Source organism: Lipophrys pholis, assembly GCF_963383615.2.
Source record: "Lipophrys pholis genome assembly, chromosome: 19".
Lineage (NCBI taxonomy): Eukaryota > Metazoa > Chordata > Actinopteri > Blenniiformes > Blenniidae > Lipophrys > Lipophrys pholis.
In genome coordinates, this window is record NC_137647.1 from 23,585,051 (window position 1) to 23,602,477 (window position 17,427).

The 17,427-nt window shown below is 44.0% G+C and overlaps 2 protein-coding genes across 4 annotated transcripts; one reads left to right on the forward strand and one right to left on the reverse strand.

The window, feature by feature from the left end:
- Nucleotides 1–1,577: 1,577 nt before the first annotated feature.
- yipf2 (Yip1 domain family, member 2) lies at nucleotides 1,578–9,310 on the reverse strand. Of its 3 annotated transcripts, none has more exons than XM_080488183.1 (9): nucleotides 9,082–9,310; nucleotides 8,956–9,010; nucleotides 4,272–4,420; nucleotides 4,119–4,199; nucleotides 3,767–3,854; nucleotides 3,506–3,622; nucleotides 3,257–3,423; nucleotides 2,317–2,499; nucleotides 1,578–2,240 (listed from the first exon to the last, which is right to left on the reverse strand). In XM_080488183.1, exons 2-9 carry the CDS (start codon nucleotides 8,984–8,986, stop codon nucleotides 2,157–2,159), a joined length of 900 nt encoding a protein of 299 aa, XP_080344309.1. In that variant the 5' UTR covers nucleotides 8,987–9,010; nucleotides 9,082–9,310; the 3' UTR covers nucleotides 1,578–2,156. The 3 variants fall into 3 exon arrangements, with proteins under 3 accessions (XP_080344309.1, XP_080344311.1, XP_080344310.1); XM_080488185.1 differs by having other exon boundaries at nucleotides 9,236–9,296; XM_080488184.1 differs by having other exon boundaries at nucleotides 8,956–9,031; nucleotides 9,236–9,296.
- A 2,229-nt stretch (nucleotides 9,311–11,539) lies between these two features.
- On the forward strand, nucleotides 11,540–13,728 carry timm29 (translocase of inner mitochondrial membrane 29). The gene is made up of 2 exons (XM_080488899.1): nucleotides 11,540–11,740; nucleotides 12,715–13,728. The coding sequence occupies exons 1-2, from the start codon at nucleotides 11,635–11,637 to the stop codon at nucleotides 13,341–13,343; spliced, it is 735 nt and encodes a 244-aa protein (XP_080345025.1). The 5' UTR covers nucleotides 11,540–11,634; the 3' UTR covers nucleotides 13,344–13,728.
- The last annotated feature ends 3,699 nt before the right edge of the window (nucleotides 13,729–17,427 follow it).

Here is a 17,427-nt window from a genome sequence, read left to right on the forward strand (position 1 = left end):
TGGGGATTTTTTTGTTTCACAAAAACAATTAAAAAAGAAAAGCAAATTAAATGTGGTCGAGCCATTCTGGAATCAGGCGTAATTTTTATTGTTTAGTTTATTAGACTGTGGGCACACCTGATGAGGACGTTTGTTCTTTTTCTCATGAAATCATGTTTTATCTACACCGGGTCTCAGGAATCAGCCATTTATTCACTCATAACTATGAACAGGACACTTCCCTCCAAGTTTAAAGTGACACAAATAAGAATTAAAGTAAAGGTTGAAGAGTTGATCCAGTGAAATCTGACTCCTCCTACTATTCAGTTTTATTCCTGTAGTGCTAAATACGCCATCGTCTGATGGATTGTTTACAGATGAAAACATAATTCCACATGAGCAATCAGGAGATGGTTAAACTCCCTTTAACAGGAAGAAACCTGCAGAACCAGACACAAGGATCTCAGTGTGGGTCCCCCAGCAGTCTAAACCTGCAGCAGCTTCATTAGAAAATAGTCCAGGGTGTCATGAATCAGCTCTTATTAAGATTTATTAAATAGAAAAGTCTTGAGCCTAACCTTAAAAGTAGAAACTGTTAACCTCCCTAATGGAAACTGGTTCCACATGAGAGGAGCCTGATCGCTGAAAACTGCCTCCCACTGATTGATACAGGTGATTGTATTGATCCTCTGAAGATAAAAGTAACGATTCAGAGGATAATGAACTATTGCCAACGTTAAAGAACCAGCAGAATCACCACCAAAACTGAAGAACCGGCATCAAACTCAATTAGAGTTACTCAAGTAAAGTGACTAAAGCAGAAGCCCTAAAATGGAGCCTTGTGGAACCCCATGAGAGGAGCGGAGGAGTATTCTGAGCCTGGAATGGTAACAAACATGGTTCCCGGGGAACCTGAAATATTGAAAACCACATCCTCTTAACAGTGACAAGGTTACAGGCTGAACCTGGTCAAACAGCTGGACAAGGACCAGAAGGACCAGAGACCCAAGCTGGAATCACAACAGCCTGATCAATAAACAAGTTGCGGGGCATTTATTGCAATAATTTTTTTACTGAGCAGTTTTAGCAGTTTCATATTCATGTTAATCAATTTGCCTTTTATCAGTTTGAAGTATTTTATCCATCCATTTTCTCCCACTTATCCGTTTCCGGGTTGCGGGGGTGTCAGTCTGAGCACCGTCACCCAGATCACATTGCACCCATTAAGAACCTTCCTGAAGGTGGTGGTGAGCCCACGGGGAGGTGGCGCCCGGCGTGGGACACGAAACCCTGAGATTGTGAGTCTCATAGTATTTTATACATTTTTACAAAATATATACAGAACATAATTGAAGTCCCAATGAAAGCCTGTTTTCTGTGAAAGAAATTGAAAATAAGTCTTAAATAGTAGAGCAGCTCAGCTCCCAATCAGCAGGCTGGCGGTTCGATCCCCATCATGTGGCCTGGTGCTTCATGGCTGTTTGCATCCGGAAGCTTGAAAATAAACTGAGCAGGATTCATAATAATATATCATTGTTTTATGGTTTTCACATGTGTTTAGCTGTCAGATGAATGAATGAATGGACAGAGAGCTGAGACGAGGGAAAGGATCCATGTTTATTAACCAGGTTCCTCAGTAGGATCAGAGTAAAGAACAAACATTTGTTCGCACCACAAAGTGTCTGGTCCAGTCCGCCGTCGGTCCGATGCAATAAGAGAAAAACTCAACATTAACTGAACCACCACCCCTTCAAAAACATTTCAATTCTTCATTTCTGGAATTACAACTTAAATATTTAGATATTATTGATTCATTGGTCACTTCCACTGCTTTAACAGTTTACACACAAATAAATGCTAAGAACAATAAATAATGGCAAACATCCCACACACACTCAGCAGAACTGATCGGACTGTTCTCACCTTGGTTTTTGTCTAAACAAATTTAACTAATGTGTATTTTACCTTGTGATGGTTCTTTATTTCTAGAGCAACACATTCAGAACTCTTTGTCCTCACCAGCTGTTCTGTAACTTTCACCACCATTTTTACCCACTTTGAAAAAGATTTCCACAGAATGTGTTCACAGTTGAAGAAGATAAGCTCTCATGCTGCTTCAGTGCAGCAGGAGAAGAAGTTTCAGTGTGACGAGAATTAAACGTTTAGCCGCCGTCCTCTCAGGTGGACCTGGTGGTCAGCGGGGGTTGGGCCGGGCTGGGCGTCGGCGTGGCGTCTCGTGTGGCGGTCTGGAAGAAATAGAGCTGCGGGACGAGGAAGACAGTTGAGTCCTGAGAGAGTCTGAACCGCCGAGGCGAGGCGAGGCGAGGCGAGACTGACCTTACAGCCGACGGCCAGCAGCGTGTGCAGGACCACGATGGACAGCAGCGTGACGCCCGCCATCACCTTGGTGTCCTCCCGGACGACGGGCCAAAACGTTAGCACCAGGACCGAACCAGAGATCACCATGGCAACCATGATCAGCGTCCACTGCAGCCACTCCAAAGGTATGATCCAGAGAACCTGGAGGGGACCGGCTGAGCGTTACGCAGGCCATCAATCAAAACTTCAATGTTTGTCAGTGACAAGTAAAACGTTCATTTTCACATTTAATTTGGTGTTTATGGTCTGAAGTTTTGAAAATGGAGTTTGATTTAATGTGGAAAGACTACAAAAGGTAGAAAACTGCTAAAAAATGCCATCAATCCTCTACATTCTAAACTAGCTATGAAACGCCATGAAGGTGAACACCAACAGGAGAATATTGCAGGGAACGTTCACACTCTTTTTAGGCGCCACCACACGTTGCTCATTCTATGAAAGCACGATCATTATACCTCGTAAAGGTCACGGTCATTACAAGTTATAGCTCGTAAAGGGGACGAATCACGTTTTCCAACCATGTAAAATACAAAACCAATTTGTATTATTAAAGGGGAAAGTAATGGAGCGTAATAATGTTTTTTGAGGAGTTTATATAGTGAAACTTAATGAGCTGTGTCATTCTGGTGTTAAATGATAAACATGTTTTGCAAATTTTATTCAGTTTAAAGTGATAAGAAAATCTATTTGGGTTTATAAAGGTTGCAGGCTGCGGTTCATTGGTTTCTTTTTTCCCCCCCTTGTCCTGTTTGGCAGCGAGAACAAACATTGTTGACTGAGAGTTTTTCAGTGTCGGAACAGGAAGAGGTGTGGAATCTCCTTTATTAGAAACTGGTCGGGTCACTGGCTTCTTTTCATGGTCACATGGCGAGCAGAAGGTCCTGCTGATGCTACTCACTGATGTGGGGATGTAGATGAAGAGGGAGTAGCCGTAGACACACACAGTCTCCAGGAAAGAGTAGACCCCGACCAGCCTCTCGCCCCCCTGCCTCCACATCAAGAACCCCCACAGAGCAACGGGCACCAGCCAGGCGTACAGGAAGATGACGACCGCAGCAATGGTGACTGAGAGCAGAGTGAGCAGAGTGAATAGAGAGTAGAGTGAGCAGAGTGAGCAGAGAGACACCAGCAGAGAGAGCAGCCTGACCTTTGTGGAACTGAGGCCTGTAGTGGTACGACGGGTCTCCCATCTGACTCAGGAAGGTGGACAGATTCCCGCTGATGGCTATGGAGAACACCAACGTGGTACAAATCCAGAACGGACCTACACAGACACACAGGTTTGTGTCTGATGGGATCCTCGTCACTCGACATTACCTTCTCATGACTTGGCACAGTACAGTACAGTACTCTAACTACTTCCCACAGGAGAGTAGGAATACCAAGCCACCGGAGGACCTTCACTCACCGTAGAGGTCGGGGTTGCTCTTCAAGTGGTGTTTGACAAAGTTTCTTCCAGGTAAAGGCATCACAGAGCCTTTCACTCGGTCCAGCACCTGAACCGCAGCAGCAGAACAGCTGTCCATCATCACACTCACACATTAAAGCAAGCGCGCACGCACGCACGCGCGCGCGCACGCGCGCACGCACCCACGCACCCACCCACACACACACACACACACACACACACACACACACACACACACACACACACACACACACACACACACACACACACACACACACACACACACACACACACACACACACACACACACACACACACACACACACACACACACACACACACACACACACACCTGCATGGTGTCCACGTTGAAGAAGGACTGATAGTACTCGAAGGTCCAGAAGCCTCCACTTGGCTTCTGTCCTCCTAGAAGCTGAAAAGAGGACATCAGGAAACTGCTCTGCCCTGCAACCCCCCCCCCCCCAGGATCCATGTGGACACTTACCTCCGAGCTCTCCTCCTGGCCCTCCTCTTCCTCCGACAGCTCCAGCTTCACATCCTCTGCTGCTCTGCTGTTGGTGCTGCTGGAGGCCGACACGCTGAGGGTGGAGGCCTGCGGGTCGGCAGACAGAAGCTCTGCAGCTTCGTCAAACTCTGAGGAGAAGAGGAGCTGCTGTCAAACACCCTGACGTCTCCTCACTCTTCTACACCTCTTCCTCCAGCTCAGGGTCCTGATCTGATGCAGCAGGTTCACCTACAGCCACACGAGCCTCAAACATGTGTTTAGGAAACACACATCCTCAGGGAGAACGTGTATAGAGGGAGACCATGTCGACTCCACAGGGAGAACATGTAGACTCCAGAGGGAGAACATGTAGACTCCAGAGGGAGAACATGTCGACTCCACGGGGAGAACATGTAGACTCCACGGGGAGAACATGTAGACTCCACAGGGAGAACATGTAGACTCCACAGGGAGAACGTGTAGACTCCAGAGGGAGACCGTGTAGACTCCAGAGGGAGACCGTGTAGACACCAGAGGGAGAACGTGTAGACTCCAGAGGGAGACCGTGTAGACTCCAGAGGGAGACCGTGTAGACACCAGAGGGAGAACATGTAGACTCCAGAGGGAGAACATGTAGACTCCACAGGGAGAACATGTAGACTCCACGGGGAGAACGTGTAGACTCCAGAGGGAGACCGTGTAGACTCCAGAGAAAGAACGTATAGACTCCACAGGGAGACCATGTAGACCCCACAGGGAGAACATATAGACTCCAGAGAAAGAACGTATAGACTCCACAGGGAGAACGTGTAGACTCCAGAGGGAGAACACAGGGAGAACATGTAGACTCCAGAGGGAGAACGCGTAGACTCCAGAGGGAGAACACAGGGAGAACGCGTAGACTCCACAGGGAGACCATGTAGACTCCAGAGGGAGAACACAGGGAGAACATATAGACTCCAGAGAAAGAACGTATAGACTCCACAGGGAGAACGTGTAGACTCCAGAGGGAGAACACAGGGAGAACATGTAGACTCCAGAGGGAGAACGCGTAGACTCCAGAGGGAGAACACAGGGAGAACGCGTAGACTCCACAGGGAGACCATGTAGACTCCAGAGGGAGAACATATAGACTCCAGAGAAAGAACGTATAGACTCCACAGGGAGACCGTGTAGACTCCAGAGGGAGAACACAGGGAGAACGTGTAGACTCTACAGGGAGAACGTGTAGACTCCACAGGGAGACCGTGTAGACTCCACAGGGAGACCGTGTAGACTCCAGAGGGAGAACACAGGGAGAACGTGTAGACTCTACAGGGAGAACGTGTAGACTCCACAGGGAGAACGTGTGGAGAACACAGGGAGACCATGTAGACTCCAGAGGGAGAACATATAGACTCCACAGGGAGAACACAGGGAGAACGTGTAGACTCCAGAGGGAGAACACAGGGAGAACGCGTAGACTCCACAGGGAGAACGTGTAGACTCCAGAGGGAGAACACAGGGAGAACGCGTAGACTCCACAGGGAGAACGTGTAGACTCCAGAGGGAGAACACAGGGAGAACGTGTAGACTCCAGAGAGAAAGGCCCGGACTGGATTCAAACCCACACCATTCTCACTGTGAGGCAAAGGTGCGAACCACTACACAACATGATTAATTATCAAAAGGTTGATTCACAACAAGTCAGTAGTACCATGACTTCAAATAAACTTCACTTTACTTTGTATTACTGTTCTTATCATTTTCACATGATCTATTATTAGCCCTCGTCAGTTATGACCTGTTCTCTATCGCTTCCTGTCATCCAGCACGATGTTGCTGCTGCTGCTACATTAGAATTTCATCTTAAAGCTGATCTCATGTTAAAGAGTTTAAAGAGGTTCAGCCTCACAGCTGTAAAGATGACTAGAGGTTTACAAACTACCTCCAAACTTTGTGGAAGAAAGTTCAAATCACTTGGAGAAACTCCTGAAACTAGAGCAACATCAGGACGGACCTGGAATGTTTCATCAGGACGACTTTAAAGCACGACATCTTCCAGTGGACGAGTCCAGGAGCTGAACCGCTTCGCCTGCAGTCACACCTCCAACCAACACAAACACTTTCTCAACCAGGCCAGTACTCGTCTGCAGCACCCAGATTTATCACACCAGTGTTATCAATCCACATTTATTTATAAACACTCAAGGTGACCAAAGTGCTTCACAGTAAAAATGAGAAAGAAAAGAATTAAAAGAGAGCAAGAGTAAAATAAAATCGAATAAAATAAAGTAAAATGTCACCATATTACTCTTTATTAAAAGCCAGTCTGACTAAATACGTTTTGAGCCTGAATTTAAAGAGGCGGTTAAGGTGAGTATTTCAGGGGGCAGCAAGTGAGAAAGCCCGATCTCCCCAGTGGTTCTACCTGGCTCTAGAGACGTCCAGTGTTTCTACCTGGCTCTAGAGACTTCCAGTGGTTCTACCTGGCTCTAGAGACTTCCAATGTTTCTACCTGGCTCTAGGGACTTCCAGTGTTTCTACCTGGCTCTAGAGACTTCCAGTGTTTCTACCTGGCTCTAGAGACATCCAGTGTTCTACCTGGCTCTAGAGACATGCAGTGTTTCTGCCTGGCTCTAGAGACATCCAGTGGTTCTACCTGGCTCTAGAGACTTCCAGTGTTTCTGCCTGGCTCTAGAGACATGCAGTGTTTCTACCTGGCTCTAGAGACATCCAGTGGTTCTACCTGGCTCTAGAGACATGCAGTGGTTCTACCTGGCTCTGGAGACGTCCAGTGGTTCTACCTGGCTCTAGAGACTTCCAGTGGTTCTACCTGGCTCTAGAGACTTCCAATAGAAGCTGATTTGTGGACCTTAGCACCCTGTCAGTGCATCGGACAGTCACAGGTTCTGCTGAATAAGGAGGGGCAAGGCCGTTGAGTGCTTAAAAACAAATAGTAAAATCTTAAAATCAATCCTAAAAGAAACTGGGAGCCAGTGAAGGGAGAAGACAACTGGGGTGATGTGCTGAGGTCAGGATGTGTTTGCTAAAAAATGGGCTGCGGCATTTTGCACCAATTGGAGGCGAGCGAGGGCCGACTGGGAGACACCCACATTAAGTGCATTGCAATAGACAATTCGTGAGCTGATAAAAGCATGAATTGTCCTATCAAGGTCGGTGCCATTTAAAAAAGGCTTTACCTTGGTTAACATGTGGAGCACCACCACCACCACCACCACCACCACCACCACCACCACCACCACACACAGTTTTTCTACATTTTTCACATTCTGTTCTATCATTCCGTGTGAGATTCCATAGTTGCTGGTGCACTTTTGCTTAAACCTGGTTCAAGCTGTAATTTGTTGAATGACTGAGCCTCATTTACTTTTTATTTTGGGATTGTTTATATGCTTTTTAGCTCTGAGGACAATCACGGCAAAAAAGTTGCACTTTTGACAATATATCTGACGTCTGCACTCATTTCTAAATGCAATGAAGAAAAAGAAAAAAAACAACTAAAAATAAATCGAAACTCCAATTTTGGTTTAAAAATTCATAGATCTTTTTTTTTAGGCAACATCGCCCAGCCCTACGTCAACACTGAGATGGTGTTTTCAAATGTCTCCACCTTGGAACCCGTTCTCAAAACAACGCAGTTTTCAGGCTCCTAAAAATGACGTGGTTACATGAAACAGTGTCGTGGTGCGGCCGGGACCGAGCTGCCACTGCAGGATTCTTCCTCAGTGTTGTGCTCCGACTGCTAAGCTTACCAATACAAGATGACTCTCGTTGGACAAATTCACGGTAGAAGTTAGTTTAATGGGAAGAGTTGTGGGCGGGTTTTGGGCCACCGGCCTTCTGTTTGAGACAGAGTCACTGGCCATCCTGATGAATACAGTCCCCTGCAGGTAAACAGTTCTTTGTGATCATTCTTGTTCTTACAGTCGTATGATTCCAGCCAGGGGACAATGTGCAGACAGCACATTAGAATTCACACTTCAGAACCCCTGGAACAAACTAAATTAGTTTAGTTAAGAGTTCTACTCACACTTTAGAACCAGGAATAAACTAAACTACTTTAGTTTAAGAGTTTGACTCGCACTACAGAACCTGGAATAAACTAAACTAGTTTTAGTTAAGGGTTCTACTCACACTACAGAACCAGGAATGAACTAAACTAGTTTTAGTTAAGGGTTCTACTCACACTACAGAACCTGGAATAAACTAAACTAGCTTTAGTTTAAGAGTTTGACTCGCACTACAGAACCTGGAATAAATTAAACTAGTTTAGTTACGAGATCTACTGACACTACAGAACCAGGAATAAACTAAACTAGCTTTAGTTTAAGAGTTTGACTCGCACTACAGAACCTGGAATAAATTAAACTAGTTTAGTTACGAGATCTACTGACACTACAGAACCAGGAATAAACTAAACTAGCTTTAGTTAAGGGTTCTACTCACACTACAGAACCTGGAATAAACTAAACTAGTTTTAGTTAAGGGTTCTACTCACACTACAGAACCAGGAATGAACTAAACTAGTTTTAGTTAAGAGTTCTACTCACACTACAGAACCTGGAATAAACTAAACTAGTTTTAGTTAAGAGTTCTACTCACACTACAGAACCTGGAATAAACTAAACTAGTTTTAGTTAAGGGTTCTACTCACACTACAGAACCTCAAGCTGCAAATTACCTTGAAACTGCAGATCACTTGGACTGGCCATCGGGACGATCTCTGAGCTCCACACCTGAGGACATATGAAACGTACCTGTGAGAAAAGCTGCGGTCTCAGCGGACGTTCTAAAGGAGAGAACTCACCTGACAGACAGCCGCTACCTGCTAAAGGCGACAGGAAACACTCGTTTCAACACAAGCACTACTTCCACTGCGGAGTCCCACATTTATTCCACCATATGAACCAACAACAACTTGAATTTCTTCATAAGCGAACAGAAAAAGGATTTTAATGTACCGTAAACACTTCCCGTGCTCCGGCTGTCTACGTGTTCCGATATACGTCACCACGTAAACACGACGCTACGTCACCAAAATAACTTTATTTAAACTTCCGTTGTCATCACACAGACAGCTGGTCTTCCTGAACATACATCTATAAAGCTAATATATTTTTTACAATTATATAATCAACAATATTGAACATTATTGAACATGCTGGGGGTATACAAATAGTGACATAAAATGATGATTACATAAAAAAAAAAAACAACTAACACTTGCCTGCGGTTGTAATTTAACCAAATTTCTTCTTTTTTTTAAATTATGAACAAAATCACTTATACATTCTGTAATTCAATCTTCACAATGGCTTTTTGGGATAAAACAGGTGCTTAGAGTGAAGTAAAACGAAGAGAATCAAATATATATACATATGTACTAGAAAAGGCAGTTCTTGAACAATTATATAGAATGCAGTCAGATAATCAATCACAATCAACACAGAAAAGAAAAACAAAGCAGAACAAAAAAATAAAAGGGAAACATAAATCTAGGGCTTTTTTTTCTCGATCATAATTATTAATCAAATTGAATAGTTTTATTGCACGTTTACTCTTCATTTTTAAGGGCTTTAGTGAAGAAGAGAAACTCCTTTTAAACACATAACACTCGGGATATACCATCATGTATTTGCATTTGTATATGTAAAATTTTCAGAGGATGAGAACATTGTTAATTAAGAAATCATAATCTTTAACCAAGATATAATTCGTTTTTCTTGCCTTCGTATTTTGAAGTCCATGAATTGAGGTGCCATATTGTATCAGCTCAAGACGAAAGTGTTCAAAGTTGGGTTTAGAGTCTGATCGTTTCTTCTTGTGGATATGGAATTTACCTAAAAATAAAAGAAGTTGAACAAAAAAACGATATCTTTATCCTTCTCGGTGTCATCAAAGCAAATAATAATAATATCCTTTCCCCGAAGTCGAATAGCACGTCCAGTTGTTCTGTTAATATAATTCTTTATATCCACCCAAAATATTTTAGCAAAGGTACATTGATAAAACAAATGACAGCTTGTTTTATTTTCCTTTCCACAGAAGAAACATGAGTATTCAATATCCAATTTAAATCTCTCTGAAGTTTTCTTTACCTCTTTAACTTTATTGTTGAGACAAAATTGATCCCCAATCAGGTTTTGCATTCGATACTCTCGTATAGTGAAGTCCAAAAGGATTTTTCTGAGGGTACAGTTCCATTTAGCATGAGATTCCTTATATATTTATTGGAGCATTTATGCTTGCTAATGTCAATTTCTCCAATTAATATAATACTATCAAGAGGCTCAGTTATGTACTTCCATTTCTAGATCCTCCAAGAAGCTGCATTATACTTGTCGGTATAGCATTAAAGACCACTGCATACTCTTTTGGCTTAACAGGAAAGCTGAAATGGGAGAGAAATTCAGTTCTGTTTTACTAATATAATACCCTTATCTACTGTGTTTATGGTAGAAACATAGACATATTCGAAATACCAGACATAATATATGTAGACTCCTCATCGAGAGACACCGCCATAGATATAACATACGATAAGTGACATTAAAATGATTTTGTAACTGAATGTGAACCATATTCTTATATTTGTAAAATATAGGGATTTGTGGTTTATTCAATTTCAGGTGATGCCCAGAAAATACCAATAAAAAACTGTTAGATAAAGGCGTTCTCTGGTGCAAAGCAGAACCTTGACAGGCTGGACAAGAAAGCCACGGCCAAAGCAATTATAGATAATAACACCACGTTGGCGAGAACAGAGTAGAAATCCATAGTGTGTAAAACATACATACATAAAAGATGGCAACAGCAATGGGACAAAAACAAAAGAGGACAATATTCACAAATATCATGGGATGTAGAAGAGACCGTCTTTACCAGGTTAAAAATTGTGCATAAATACTTAAATAGTACAAAACACATCATCAGGCCTTTGCAGTCTTTGTCAAGAATCAGAAACAGTGGAACTGGCGAGCTGCAGGAAGTATGTGAGTGAAAGAAGGAATGTGATGGAGGGATTGAGGAGAGAACGAATGGAAGAGGAGGGGTTAAGGAGATACTGGAGTGGTTATGAAGATGAATGAGCTGAAGATGATCTTATAAAACTCAACAGGTTTATTAGGGAAAATATAGAGCGGTGGGAAATAACCTAGGTAGATAGAACCAGCAGATGGCGCTAATGCAACTTCACCTGCCGTTAAACCCAAAGCGGAACCTTTGCGAGCGAGAACTTTCCATCGGAAGATTAACGTCACTGCACCGTGCGGGCGCCATTTTGGCTCCGGGAAGCGGCGTGAGGCAGCGGTCAGTCCGCAGAGCGCGGGGCTGAGAGAGACCGCAGGCTAGAGTGGTGGAAATGGCTTCAGCGCGGATACCGCGGAGGACGCTGTGCGCCGCGGTGGAGAGCGCGGCCGCTGCGGGCTGGAGGAGCCGCTGGGAGAGGCTGAAAAGCACCAAAGCTGGTGAGAAACTGAGCACGACTCATCAAACCTTGTCAGCGCTACAGCGCCCCCTGCCGGATGGTGGTGGACCTGCATTAATATAAATCAAAAACACGCATGAAACTATTTTATTTTCGTTAGGAATCAATGATATCTCTGCCAATTTGTTGTGAATGTCTGACAGAGTTGGTGATCTCTTCTGTCCGTGTTTAAATCTTTAATGTGAGCATCATGTCATGATCTTATTCTTCCAATTGTGAAGGAGATAGAATAGAATAGAATAGAATGCCTTTTATTGTCACTACAGGTACAGTGAGATTAAAAACAACTCCAGTGACAGTGCAGCAGTTAAAAAGGGCAGAATATAGTGCAAGGAGGAGGGTGGGGGGTGTAGGGGGTCAGGTGCACGGTCCAGTCCTGTGAACGGTACAGAGTGTATTTACAGGATAATAAAAACTATAAAAAAAAAATTGCGCATTATGAGGTAGTCTGTAAGTAAAGTGAAGTCAGTGCATACAAGAGTTCACAGTGGTTATGGCTCTGGGGAGAAAACTGTTTTTGAATCTGTTTGTTTTTGATCTCATGACCCTGTAGCTCCTTCCCGAGGATGCGGGATTATAGTTGATACTGAAAGTTGATAGTTTGTTGACATGGGTTTCATTTTGTACACATAATAAAATGACCTTCTGCTTCATCAATACATCTCAGGTAATTCACCTGATTGATGCTTAAATCTTCAAAACATGACGAACTGCTTGGTTATATGAGTACATGGTCTTTGAGCTGCTACAACAGTGGTGCCATCACCCACTTCACAATAACATCATAATTTAATTGTGATTTAATGTTTGTATCTGCAATTGGCAAAGTGAGTGACTGGGTCCGTTCAGCCCTGGTGTTATCATGTGTTTGGGGTGATCAGATCACATGTGGCGAGCGCCAAAGATGGCAGACATTAGCGTGCTGCGCTCAGTGACGTTTGCTGTCGCCTGCAGGAGTGTGGTGTCGCGGCCTGTTGTCGGACTATAAGGAGGCCTGCCGGGACGTGGTGGTCAGCGCCTGGGAGCGCCCGCTCAAAGCCTCTGTGTACGCCTCCTTGCTGGGTGGAGCCTGCCTCTGCTTCCACCTCAAACCCGACCGCCCGGCCTTTGACGCCCGCCTCCTGGAGTGCTCCAACCAGCTGGGCCTGCTGTCGCCGTGGATACGCAGCGGCACATCCGACAGCCACGTCCAGAGTCTGGTGAAGCTCCGCAACGAGGGCCGGCTCCGACACGTCGGCCTGGGCTTTCTCTCCCTGGTCTACCGGGCCGACTACGACCCGAGCACGGCTCTGTACGAGGCCCAGTGCTCCGGCCTGTCGGTACCGTGGAGGGAGCTGCCGCACAGGGTGCTGGACGTGGGCTTCGCTGGCCGCTGGTGGGTCCTGCACGCAAAGATGAATAACTACGACATAAACGAGGAGGAATTCAAGAATCTGCCGGCGCACATGCAGTCAACGTCACCGCCCAGTGTTCAGGAAGTGGAGAGGAACGAGAGTCTGCACATGGCGTCCTGGACGCCGCCGCCGCCAGTGGAGGAAACCGACCACGAGACTGTGGAGGACCAACAGAGTGAGAAACAGTGAGGTGGAGACTCAATAGCCAAGAAATACACCAAATATCATCGCGTTGCTTTGGACAAACTCTTCCACTGACCACAACTCAAAGTATTGAATTTGTTTAAATGTTTGTTTTATGGTTTAATAAACCACGTGACTTCTAATGTTGTTCTCCTTTTAAATCTTTTACTATAATAAACCTGAATGTTTGTGTTTCTACCCACTCTCTGAAGCTTCTGGTTTATTAGCCACTTCAACCATTTTCCATTGAAGATGTTAATTATCAAACTTGCTCTGCATTAATTGTCCCGTTTCTCGTCTTTATCACCAACACAGTCGTGTTTATGTCCTCCATACAAACCAACCTGATGAATATACAGTCTGTGTTGCAATTAAAAAAATCTCCAATCTTAAAATGTTTGTCCTCATCAAAACGTTTTTCATGAACTTCATGATTGATTTGGAAATTCTATGAAATCCAGTAGATGTGACACTTTTCATTTGTGTGACAGTAACTACATTTTGAATATCAGAGGGAAAAGCCAAACATTCAGTTCCTCTAGAGCTGAAAACAACTCGGCCATTTTAAGGCACTTAGAGAGAAAACAATTTCATCTGAGCGAGCAGAGGAGACTGGAAAGGAAAACGCCTTTCAACAGGAAGAAAGAATGACTGTGGGGGGGTAAGGGGCGATTCAAACCCTGGTTTGATCCACTGGGGGGGGGGGGGGGGGTGTTACTCAGGGAGCTCCTGTACATGTTATTTGTTGGGGAAACTGCACAGAAAGTCCCCGAGCTGGATTTGAACCCACAGCCTTCTCGCTGTGCAGTGAGAGTGCCAACCACTGCTCCATGACAAGCAGCTTGTACTTTAACTGTTCAAGCTGAAATATGAAGGATTTAGCAGTTTGAACTTGTTTCATTCATTGGATTCACTTTTGCTCCGATATATTGAAGGACTCCTGGATTACAGGACGAACCTCTGATATATTGAAGGAGTCCTGGATTACAGGACGAACCTCTGATATATTGAACGACTCCTGGATTACAGGACGAACCTCTGATATATTGAAGGAGTCCTGGATTACAGGACGAACCTCTGATCTATTGAACGACTCCTGGATTACAGGACGAACCTCTGATCTATTGAACGACCGTTGTGTGAGTGACTCAGTCCACACGGGACGTTGTTGCTGCAGTTTTACTCCACGAGGTGATAAATACTTGCCAACAACTCATTTTACCCTTTTTAGAAATTCTTTTTTAACTTACTTTACTTTTTTAGCACTTTGAACTTAAAAACAACAACATTGGATGGAGCCTTTATTATCAGACGTGTGTCTCTGGAGACAGTTTCTACAGTGGACATCAGCCGGTCTGTCCTCTGAGGACGAAGGGAAAGAATCAAACTTTGTTAGAGAAGAATTGAGCTGCTTGTTCATTCTGAGGAAACCAGTGGTCACATGTTGCTCCTGCCAGGAGGAGGTGGAGAGCAATGGTTCTCTCACTCCCTCCCTCCCTTCCTCTCTCTCTCTCTCTCTCTCTCTCTCTCTCTCTCTCTCTCTCTCTCCCTCTCTCTCTTCCTCTCCCCCTCTCTCCCTCTCCCTCCTCTCTCTCTCTCTCTCTCTCTCTTCCTCTCCCCCCCTCTCTCTCTCCCTCCCTCCCTCTCTCTCTCTCTTCCTCTCTCACTCTCCCCCCCCCCCCCCCCTCAGGTGAGCATTATGTTACCTGGACACTCCTTACCACAGCCACACACTGAAGTGGATTTGACCTCTTCTGCACGGAGGCGGCTGCAGCCTCCACACCCCACTCAGACTCAGGTGAGGATTCTTTTAATAAAATATATTTAATATATATCTTTTATCACATGTAAACTAAATCTGGAAAAGAAAACATGACGTGTGTGAGATTATTTGGATTATTTATTATGGGATTTATCTGAACTGTCTTAAGCTGTTGTGTCATTTGAAGATGGTTTCCCATTGGAGGAACCTGTCCAGCCGAGGAGAACAGGAAGATCAGAATAATGAATTTATTAATTTTCTGTTGTGCCTCTGATAATATGCACTTTTCATACATGTTGTGGTTTTGACTCTCTGCATGTCACGCAGCCTGTCGTCGACCTTGGACCCCCTGCAGGCTGCAGCAGCTTCTATTTGTGGCGCGTTGCAGATTCACATTGTGCGTTGTGTTGCCAGCGAGCTGCGATCGCTGTTCATTGTGTTCCAGGTGACAGTGGCAGCACAGAGCCAGTGGTACAGGAAAGTAATCAGAGTACAGCAGTGCTTGGGTGTTCAGGGCATCAGGTGACTGGGTTCAGGTCAGAGAGAACAGAGTTATTTTACGAGTCAGTACGGCGGTCGCTCGTGGTTTTCAGGCTCATTCAGCAATTTGACCTTCCTCGAGAAGATTTAACACTTTTTAGTCCGTTTCTGCTGCAATTTGAATTTTTTTTATTCTTTTTCATTTTTTAAAAAAATATTTAAAAAAAATTCACTTTTAGCTTCTTTTTTTTTTTTTTTTTTTTAGCAATATTTCTTTTCTTTGTTCTTTTTTAAACCATTTTAGTTTCCCGCCCCACTTCTGCTTCAGGTTGCTTTGTTTTTTGTCATTTTTAGCAGTTTTACCTCTCAAGCATTCTTTTCTCAGAAGATTAAACTGTTTTGTTTGTTGTTGTTTTCTGCAACGAGGCGTTTTTATTCGATTTTTTGGTTTTTAGCTCTTTTATATTTCGTATTTTATTTTAATCAGATTTAATTATTGTTCGTCTTTTCCAATTTTTTATGCATTTTGACAAAATTCAGTAACTTATACTGAATTAAAAAAACGTTTTTTGGGGTATTGTTAGTAAATGTAACAACCTTTAGCACCCAATGATTTTATCAGTTTAAGTCATTTCAAATCAATTGTTTCATTTATTGATTAAGTTATATACGGGGTGATAATCATACGGGGTGATAATCATACGGGGTGATAATCATACGGGGTGATAATCATACGGGGTGATAATCATACGGGGTGATAATCATATGGGGTGATAATCATACGGGGTGATAATCATCCGGTGTGATAATCATACGGGGTGATAATCATACGGGGTGATAATCATACGGGGTGATAATCAATTGGGGTGATAATGATACGGGGTGATAATCATCCGGTGTGATAATGATACGGGGTGATAATCATCCGGTGTGATAATGATACGGGGTGATAATCATACGGGGTGATAATCATACAGGGTGATAATGATACGGGGTGATAATCATACGGGGTGATAATCAATTGGGGTGATAATGATACGGTGTGATAATCATACGGGGTGATAATGATACGGGGTGATAATGATACGGGGTGATAATGATACGGGGTGATAATCATACGGGGTGATAATCATACAGGGTGATAATGATACGGGGTGATAATCATACGGGGTGATAATCAATTGGGGTGATAATGATACGGGGTGATAATATACGGGGTGATAATCATACGGTGTGATAATGATACGGGGTGATAATCATACGGGGTGATAATCATACGGGGTGATAATCTTACGGGGTGATAATCATACGGGGGGATAATCATACGGGGTGATAATCATACGGGGTGATAATCTTACGGGGTGATAATCTTACGGGGTGATAATGATACGGGGTGATAATCATACGGGGTGATAATCATACGTGACTCCTGAGGAATGAACTGGCTTCTTGTACATTTTTAAAATGTTTCTGTTTTTGTAAGAATGAGAAGAATAAACCAACAGTGTGGTTGAAGACCAGACGGCCGTACGTCTGCACTAAAGACTACATGTATAAATACATACATATATAAATACTACGATTACCATGAAGGTCATACTAAGTGTGAGTTCATGGAGGCAGCGGACGTTCGGCTCGGTCCACAGTGAGATAAGAATCCCGTTCTTTTTCAGGACGTCCTTGTTATTTTATTGCTATAAGATTGTGAGCCGTCAATATGTCTCGCGTTTCCTGCTCCGTTCAGCTGCTCCAGCGCCGTTGAGGTTTTCTGGTTGAACTCAGTCCGACACCGTTGTGTCCACATCAGGATGTCTGCGATGCACTGGGAGGCCAGAAGACGGCGCACCG

What these genes read in the sequence shown, in the direction of transcription:
- yipf2 (XM_080488183.1), bottom strand. Translation starts at nt 8,986, where the DNA reads ATGGCCAGTCCAAGTGATCTGCAGTTTCAAG. An exon ending in GAGCAACCCCGACCTCTACG is followed by an intron (nt 3,623 to 3,766) that starts GTGAGTGAAGGT and finishes GTGTCTGTGTAG; the next exon opens with GTCCGTTCTGGATTTGTACC. An exon ending in TGCTGGCCGTCGGCTGTAAG is followed by an intron (nt 2,241 to 2,316) that starts GTCAGTCTCGCC and finishes CTCGTCCCGCAG; the next exon opens with CTCTATTTCTTCCAGACCGC.
- timm29 (XM_080488899.1), top strand. Translation starts at nt 11,635, where the DNA reads ATGGCTTCAGCGCGGATACCGCGGAGGACGCTGTGCGCCGCGGTGGAG. An exon ending in GCTGAAAAGCACCAAAGCTG is followed by an intron (nt 11,741 to 12,714) that starts GTGAGAAACTGA and finishes TGTCGCCTGCAG; the next exon opens with GAGTGTGGTGTCGCGGCCTG.